Here is a 9,751-nt window from a genome sequence, read left to right on the forward strand (position 1 = left end):
CATTAAGGAAACATCTAGTGCATACTACCCATAATCCTGCTTTGTGCACTCCTATCTCAGCATTCTTTTTCAAAGGTGTTTTAATTAGTGATGAAGTATGCTTCAGCTGCTAAAATCCATAACTTGGAGATGAGCTCAAAATAGAACACAGTCCCTTAAGGGCGACTTTTAAAATACATTGGGAGTGTAATGGGTGACTTTTGCTATCAGCCACATATTGTACCAACAGGGCTCTTTACTGAAATGTCCGCAATCCCTCTAGACAGAGAACCATAAAACGAGTGAGTGGTTTAATTTGGAGTGATGATCTCCCAAATCAAAGAAAATGACGATAAAATTCCCTAGGTTGAAAGTACCATTTACATTTCCCTTCCGTGCCTTGAGGTTAAACCATCACTCTGCCCCTTTGTCTCTGCCTTTGCATTTGGTCTCTGACTCAGTGCCATATGTATATCTAAATACTGAAGAAGACAGGGGCACCTGGGTGGCTCAGTTGGTTAAGTGTATGAGTCTTGATTTTGGCTCAGGTCATGATCTCACGGTTCCTGAGTTCCAGCCCTGAATCGAGCTCTGTGCTGGCGGTGTGGAGCCTGCTTGGGATTCTCTCACTCTCCCTCTCTCTCTGCCCCTCCCCTGCTCGCGTTCTCTCCCCCTCTCTCAAAATAAATAAATAAACTTTAAAATAAATAAATGACAAAGAAGACAAATTTGATAGCCACGTATTATAGTCAAAACACGGTCTTATCCCATCTCTTCTTTAGACTGCTAAAGTTGCTGCCTCTGACTGGACATTTTTACACTGCTTGCCCAGAAAGCCAGAAGAAGTGGATGATGAAGTGTTTTATTCTCCACGATCACTAGTATTCCCAGAGGCTGAAAACAGGAAGTGGACAATCATGGTAAGCAAGCAATAGGGAACAGAAGCTAAGAAGGGGTTCTCTGTGCGGCCCTAACTTGGTCATTCATGCCTTTTGGTAAGTAATTTGCAACCAAGATTATCCACCTACCTGACTTGCTCATATGGCATCTATTTTTTTTCCCCAGGAAGTTCATAATAGATTATTATTGCTTATTAGCATTTATATTGCATTTTTAATGGTGTACAATTGATCTCCTTCCAAACAGATTTTAATAAAAATTCGGACTGCTCTCGATCAGCCTGAACACCAGCCACCATTGCCTGCCAACCATTATACTGTATAATTCTTATTTTACAATCCCCTTGTTAATGTTTACAGAAGCCTCTAATTCAGTCCCTGGCACAAAATGGGCATTCAAAGAAATCTTATTTCCTTCCTCTTCTCTTTCTTCCTTTCATGAGTTACCTAGATAATTGTTTTGGTTCTCTACTTGACTTGGCCACATGGATATATTTGTTTTAGGTATTGAACTTTTCTAGAATTGCAACAAAACTAATCTTAGAAAACACTCGTCCCTTTAACAGAAGTTTCATCTTCATTACTGCTATTCAAGGAAATATTAACCCCAAATCTCTGCATTACAATACTGTAAACTTCACCTTCTTCTCTGGAAAACTGATCTCAATTACTGGGGTCTCACTGGCAAATAGAGTCCACTTTAGGAAAGATAAAACGGTAATACAGGAATTTATTAAAAGACATTTAGCAGTGCCCAGAAGCTCTGGGGAAAGAAGGTGCAGTGAATCGTTCTCAGATACCACATATTCAGAAACAACACAGGCAAGACAACTGCCCAGCAACATTGTGGTTTTTTAGTAGCTAACCATCACTGACACAGCCACCCCAAAGCGGGGCACCTAAGGGCCCTGAAACAAAATGCCAAACACTTCATTATAGCCGCCCCAGCTGAACCAGATACCCACACCTGCATACAGAGCAGAAGATCCAATGTCCCAGAGGATGGCTTCCATTGCACATTGCACCCTTATGGCTCTAAGACTTGAGTAGATACAGTTGGGTGGCATACCTGCACCTTAGTTTCTGGGAAATGTAGTTTTTATTTATTTTTATTTTTTATTTTTTTCAATATATGAGGTTTATTGTCAAATTGGTTTCCATACAACACCCAGTGCTCATCCCAAAAGGTGCCCTCCTCAATACCCATCACCCACCCTCCCCTCCCTCCCACCCCCCATCAACGCTCAGTTTGTTCTCAGTTTTGAAGAGTCTCTTATGCTTTGGCTCTCTCCCACTCTAACCTCTTTTTTTTTTCTTTCTGCCTCTCCCCCATAGACTTCAGTTAAGTTTCTCAGGATCCACATAAGAGTGAAAACATATGGTATCTGTCTTTCTCTGTATGGCTTATTTCACTTAGCATCACACTCTCCAGTTCCATCCATGTTGCTACAAAGGGCCATTGGGAAATGTAGTTTTTAGCCTTTAACCTCTGGAGTAGAGAAAAACAGGCTAGAAAAGACTACCCGGTAATTTTTTAACTGATCTATCAATGGGAATAGATAGGGTTATTGTGAGCATTAAAATAATACCTGTAAAGCATTTAGTATCATATCTAACACACTATAAATTTATTATAATTATTATCATCAACATCATCCTCATTGTTGACCTAATACAGTGACCAGCAGAGATTTGAGCTCCACTGTGGCTGCTTAAAAGCCAATTATGACTCCCTTTGCAATGGAAAGTTATGGATCAGGCCTAAATTTGTCATATCTAATAAGAGGGATGGTTTTTTTTTTTACTGTACCTTCCAGTTTGCCACCTCAGGACACTAGCTTTGGCCAAAATGGCAATTGCTATGTAATCTAGACCAGTGCTTTTAAAGCTTTAATATCTATTTGAATCACCTAGGGATCTCGTTAAAGTGCAGATTCAGATTCAGCCAGCCCGAGATGGGGCCCAAGATTCAGCATTCCTAACAAGCACCAAGGTCATGCAGATGCTGCTGTCCTGGGGCCCACATTTCGAGTAGCAAAGAACTACACAAAAGAAAATGTGAGCTCTCCAACCGTACACGTCAGGAAGAGACATGGCAAGAAATGTTTTCCAAGCTCTAGTCTTTCTCAGAAGATGATTGAAGTTACAAAGATAAATCAACCTAAATCTGTTAAAATATGACCTCTGTAGAAATTCAGTGGGGAAAAAAAAAACTAAAAGAAAGGCTTCTAAAATATCATTTATGGAGATGCTCTGCACTTCTGCATTTTTGAAGAGCTTATTAAAACGCATCTTGAAATTGAATTCACTTTAAAGCTTTTGTTTAAAAATTTTTAATGTTTATTTGTTTTTGAGAGAGATTGAGAGACAGAACATGAGTAGGGGAAGAGCAGAGAGAGAGGGAGACACAGAATCCGAAGCAGGATCCAGGCTCCGAGCTGTCAGCACAGAGCCCAACATGGGGCTCAAACTCTCGAACTGTGAGATCATGACCTGAGCTGAAGTCAGATGCTTAACCAACAGAGCCACCCAGGCGCCCCTAAATTGAATTTACTTAAAAAAAATTAAATACATCTGTATTCACATGGTTGAAATGCTTACAAGGACATACACACACACACACACACACACACACACACACACACACACACAAAGTGAAATCTCATGCCTACCTATTTTTTTCCATCCATCTAAGTGCTACCACCATCTCTCCATATCCCACCTTCCTGAAGTGCCACTATCATTAGGGGAAAATAAATTTTATTTTATTTTTTTTAAATATAGTTTATTGTCAAATTGGTTTCCATACAACACCCAGTGCTCATCCCAACAAGTGCCCTCCTCAATGCCCATCACCTGCTGGGAAAATACATTTTAAAGCAAACAGGAGGCATAGCCATGTTAAAATGAACACAGAGCATCTAAAATAGAAAGAATACTCACCTGGGAGTGAGGAGACTTGCACCCTGGCTGCATTCTTTATATACCACATACTTTATATACTTTATATAGTCTTTCATACTAGTCAGCTGTGCCAGCTTGGATAAGTATTACTTCTCTAGGTCATGGTTTCCTCACGTATGAGATAAATAAATCAAGCTATACAGATGGCAACTGGTTTTTAATATTAGGTCCTTAATCTCACCAACAGGCTACTTGGAGTCCTATGTTCAGAAGATTCTAAGCCTGCCTGTGGTCTCAGAAAGAAAGGGGCGTAACTGACTCGTGAAACTTGACACGGAATCTGGAGGGGAGGTAGTGATACACATGCTGCACTCTTCATGCCTCTGAACTAGATGATTGCGGGCCCCACTGAGTGAAGTTCATTTTGGCAATCATATACTGGACATCTATTGTGTGTGCCAGTCCCTCTGCTGCGCACTGGAGATTGTTTCAAAAATGAATAGTGGGCAGCCCCCACTCAGCCTGTATAGTACATAGTAGTATGCCATGTTCAAGAGAGAGGAGATCCTAGAGATTGTCTAGTCTACATGCAAAGAAATTATTCTTAGATAGCTTATTTAGAATGGTGTTTGGGCTCAACACTGCTGAGATAGATTTCTCTGGGATGTTCTAAAGGCACAATACTTGTTTTCCTCTAGAACGTCCGTATCCTAAGCAGTAACCGCTAGGCACAGATGGCTATCTCAATTTAAATTTAAACTAATTACAATATAATACAATGTGGGTATCTGGGTGGCTCAGTCAGTTGAGCACCAGACTCTTAATTTTAGCTCAGGTCATGATCCCAGGGTTGTGGGAATGAACCCCATTTTGGGCTCCATGCTTAGCATGGAGCCTGCTTAAGATATTCTCTCTCTCTCTCTCTCTCTTCCTCCTCCTCTGCCCCTCTCCCCCTCTCTCTCTCTCTAAAAAATAAATAATAGGGTTGCCTGGGTGGCTAAGTCGGTTAAGCACCTGACTCTTGATTTCCTCTCAGGTTATGGGCTCATGGTTCAGTGAGTTCGAGCCCCGAGTCGGGCTCTTCATGCTGACTGTGCAGAGCCTGCTTGGGATTCCCTCTCTCTTACACTCTCTGCGCCTCCCCCACTTGTGCTCTTTCTGTCTCTCTCAAAATAAATAAACTTAAAAAAATAAATAATAATAAAAATGTAAATATAAAAAATAAAAATAAAATATAATACAATGTAAGAGTCAATTCCTCAGACATGCTAATCACATTTGTGCTCAATAGCCACACAGGGCTGGCGGCTACAATATCTGTATTTGACAGCACAGATATAGAACATTTCCATCATTGCAGAACATTCTGCTGGACAGGACTCCTGTCTAGATAATGATTTCCACACACAATTTCATTTAAAATCAGGATGGAAGAAGAAAGGAAAAGTACAATCTAGCCTCAAGTTCTAACATGTCCACAATGACTGATGGCAGGTACATAACTAAATAGTGGGGGGGGGGGGGCTTGTCCTAAAAGCACACAGCATTTTTAAAGCAAATGCATACTCTTTCACTACTTACTTAGAGGAGCTTTTCAAGGTCCCCATGCTGGGTGATTTCCAGCCATGCTGTTCAGAACACTCCAGTAATCACATTGTTCTCTCCATAGTGCACAGGCCTTTGAATCCCTTTGTTTTGTTTTGTTTTTAAATACACCCCCTCCTTCCCACAAAGCTTTTGTATTTTGCAATAATTAGTAAGGCTGTAGGACTCATAAAATGTCAGGTAGCTTTCTTCCTCTGCCTACAGCTTTTACCGTGGAGCTAAAGTAACCTAAAGGGACTAGGCAACAGAGTTGATGCTTCAAAGCACTGCCATCAGGACGGTCCTTAGATGCACAACACCCTTGCAAATGTAGTTCACAGTATTTTAGTCCTTTATTTCCACGTTCAGGGTGCCAGATCAAATACAGGACACCCAGTTAAACTGGAGTTTTAGGTAAGCAACCAATAACTTTTTAGTATGGGTATATCCCGTGTAATATTTGGCACATACTTATAGTTTTAAAAAATGTTATTTTCTGAAATGCCTATTTAATAGTATTTATTTATTTATTTATTTAACCAAATCTGCGAACTCTACTCCAAGTTGACTTTCTAAAATTTGACATTTGAAAAGAAATTTGACATGGCAATGACCATTAACAATAAAACAAAACCTGAGATGTGATCCTAGAAAGCCATAGAAAAGTGTAAAATATTTTACCTGGAAGATGTTTTTATCCCAGGGTTTGGCCTTCCTAGTTTCTTCTTGTCATTCAGATCCCAATGTCATTCATTTTACAAGGCCTTTCCTGGCCACCCACTCTTAAGAGCTTCTCCAGCCTCTTTTATCCCATTTTTAATTTTGTTTTCTAATGACATTTATCATGACTTGATATTTTCTTATTTGTTTGTTGCCTGTCCCCCTAATGAAAGTCCTTCATAAGAGCTTTTTTCTTATCTATATTCTTCATTATACCTACAATGGTGCCTGACAGCCTAAATATGTGTTCAATACATTTTTGTAGACTAAAGGCAGTACAGGGTATTGCTTCTAGAACAGACTTTGAAAATCAAATTAAAATTCTGGCTCTCTGTGTGACTTGGACAAGTACCACAACTTCTCTAAGTCCAGTTTATTCGTGTGGAAATGGAGATGAAAACAGACCTAATTGCATCACTCAGGAAAAACCTACACCTTCCTCATCTGTATTTTATATGTCTTACCACCTCATGCAGTAGGGAAGGATATTAAATGGTATGATGCCAACATAAAGTACTCAGTACAGGGCCCGACACATGGTAACTGCTCAATGAACACCTTTAAAATATAAGGCTTGCACTTCTGGTATAGGCTAGGGACACGTGGACACTATGGTCAACAGGAGATAGTAAGTACCTGTAAGGCAGTAAAACTACCTCCTAAGGGTGGAGTCAGAGAAACCTGGATCCGAACCCAGTTGTGTACTACCTGCTGTTTCCAGGATGGATTTTCCCATCCATAAATTATAACAACAGAAGCTACCTTAGAAGGTTGTGGTATTAAATGAGATAATGCATCGACATTTCTCTCTAACTCACCTAGCAGCACCTAGCACAGTGCCTGGCAAATATTTCTTAACTGACTAACACGTGATAAGGCACTTAGTCTGGTATATGGTAAGCCCTCGATAAGCATTTGTCATGGTTGTTTCTGATACTATTACTACAGTCATTGTGGAAGTTGGGGAGAGTAAAACTGAAAATTACCATTTGTGGGTGACAGCTTAATGGGAAGCTCTACCCTTGGTTATCAATATTCTTTTACGAGGACCCAGATTCAGGGAGACATTATTTGTTAGCTGAAATGATTTACTTTGATTACTCTACATCTGATTGATTCTAAACTTCTCTAGGTTACAAGTGACCAAACCACAGTGTAAACACTAGGATGAGAGGAATTATATTGCTCTAAAACCAGCCAATATCTAGGTTTCACTTATAACTGGAAAATCCAATCATGGCTACCACCATGGTATTTCATTCCAACTCTCTTACCCAGTAGTCCTGGAATGAGGCCCAAGTAAGCATGGTGTTTGTGCATATACTTGGGTCAGCCTGATCCCTCTTGACCTTCCAAATAAAAATAAATATTAGTTCTGAACTGTCCCTTTATCATTTTCTTGGGAAAACACATTTTAACCACAGGTCTTCAAAGCTGCAATCCAGTTCCTCTTCCCCAGGTCCCTAAACAGATTCTTGCTAATGTTTGCCCATTTCTTTCTTTCTCTTCCTTTGTTGTGTCATCCCAGGCTGTCATGGTGTCCCTGCTGACAGATTATTCACCTCAGCTCCAGAAGCCAAAGTTCTGATGCAGTGACGTTTGTCAAAAGAGAAGCAACGTCCTTCAGTGACCAAATGAGTCAGTTTATATGGAGGAAGGAGAAGAGAATCTAAGAAATAAACAAATCCTGATTCACAGTATGGGTGAATGATATGATATTGCTCTGCCATCGTGAAACCTTCCTGAAGGCCTTAATTTAAGGGCCAGTGCACTATAATACATGGATTGACTTGGTTTAAACTCTCTAATTCACAATTTCTGAGTTACATTGAGTATCATATTAGTAGTCACATACATTTGCTTCAACTAAATATAAAATACTATGTTCATAATGCATAATGTCTAAGCCATTAAATGTAATCTATGCTTATTACCTTAATAAATTATCACCCACGCTAATTTATAAGTAAACATTTACCAGGCAGTCAGCCGCTGGTAGATCTGTGGGCTGTGTTTATATCCCTCAGGACCAACAAGGAAGCCAAATGATCAATCTTGCTGATGTAGTACAATTTTCAGGCAAATGAAGTAGACAGACATTCACTTATGAAGGCAAATGATGAAATTCTCAGAAAACAGTGATAACAGTGCCCAAACTCTGGAGTTTTTTCCAGGCATTTGTAGGAAGGAGGATTTCTCAAGAGAACACATTTCTTCTCTGTAACAAATACTTAATGTCAAAAGTCTGAAGAAGCCTTTGTGAACAAGTGGTAAAACCATGGAAACCTAGCTAGGAACATAAGATCCATTAGAGAGTGATATTTTCGTAGGTTCAACTTCCCCAGCAGGAGCGATTTAATTTTTTCATGTTTCTGCTTATCATGCATCTACTCACACCATACACTGGATAGGTCTATAAACCCACTGCTTGCCACATCTTAGTCCATTCTTTTCTCCCCAATTTCTGTTCTAGATAATAAAAATTTGCATCACTGGATTATTATAATGTAATTAAAGCTACATGCTTTTGTGGGTGACCCAAATATGTATTGTCCAATTATTATGATACAAATGGAAAATTTTTACTTAAAATGCTAAACAATGTAAATGGAACTGTAAGAAAATAATGTATTTTGCAGAAGACAAAAAAAAAAAAAAGTAACTATCTTTACATTCCACCTCCACTATTAGAAGAATGTTTCCAGGCTGGTTGACAGATACTCTTCAGCAGAGAGCTAAGACTTAAATGAGTAAGAGATGAATTACAAATTAGATTTGCAATGAAGATGCAATAAAACATTTTCAGGGAAAAAAAGCCTGGTAATGTTACAAGGGAAACATCAAATTTTCTAATAAACGTCAAGGTTGACTTTCTCATCTATGGTAATTTCTTGGGAACACTTAAGAAAGAAAGAGTGGAGTTTAATGGACTATCTTCTTTCAGCAGGGTATAGGAATGATTTAACCAGAAGCTGCCATGTGGACTGTGGAGGCTCTCCCTCAAACTGCCCACCTACAAAGGCCATAATCCTGAGTATCCTTCCACTCTCTAAATGGTAGCCCATGGTAATGACTTCTCTTCTCTTTACTAGCTACTCTCTGAACTACATGGAAGGTATAATCTTCTTCCCTCAATCAGAACTTCTAATCATTTTCTTGTCAAAATGTAGTCACTTTACCTCAAAGAGCCCCCAAGCATTCTTTTTTTGTGTGTACACACAATTTAACATCTTTCTCAACCCAAACTTGTAGGAATTTATTTGCTTTCTTACCTTTTAATCTTAAGAAGACATAATTTATAATATTAAGAATAATGAAAACAGGGAAGGTTGATTTAGCCTTAATTTTTCCAAAGCCACTTTTTTTTTCCTCACAGCAAATTTGTCATATTTATTTCCCACTGCCTTCTAAGGAAAGTAAATTCTGGTATTTCAAGGAACTTCTCTTTATTTTTCTCCCTGTATTGGTCATTTATTATGACTGTCATTGATGTGTTTATTTTTATTTTATTTTTATTTTTTTCATATTAAATATAATTTATTGTCAAATTGATTTCCATACGACACCCAGTGCTCATCCCAACAGGTGCCCTCCTCAATGCCCATCACCCGCTTTCCCCTCTCCCCTACCCCCCACCAACCCTCAGTTTGTTCTCAGTATTTAAG

The 9,751-nt window shown here is 39.2% G+C and overlaps 1 protein-coding gene across 1 annotated transcript in view; it reads left to right on the forward strand.

Moving 5' to 3' along the window:
• Window positions 1-8,955, forward strand: part of OTC (ornithine transcarbamylase) — a 61,434-nt gene extending 52,479 nt beyond the window's left edge. Inside the window, exons 9-10 of the mRNA XM_015073906.3 lie at window positions 762-899; window positions 7,615-8,955. Of these exons, the coding sequence (XP_014929392.2) occupies window positions 762-899; window positions 7,615-7,674 (198 nt within the window). The 3' untranslated portion in view covers window positions 7,675-8,955. The remainder of the gene's footprint in view (window positions 1-761; window positions 900-7,614) is intronic.
• The last annotated feature ends 796 nt before the right edge of the window (window positions 8,956-9,751 follow it).

The sequence above is a fragment of the Acinonyx jubatus genome, chromosome X (assembly GCF_027475565.1).
Source record: "Acinonyx jubatus isolate Ajub_Pintada_27869175 chromosome X, VMU_Ajub_asm_v1.0, whole genome shotgun sequence".
Lineage (NCBI taxonomy): Eukaryota > Metazoa > Chordata > Mammalia > Carnivora > Felidae > Acinonyx > Acinonyx jubatus.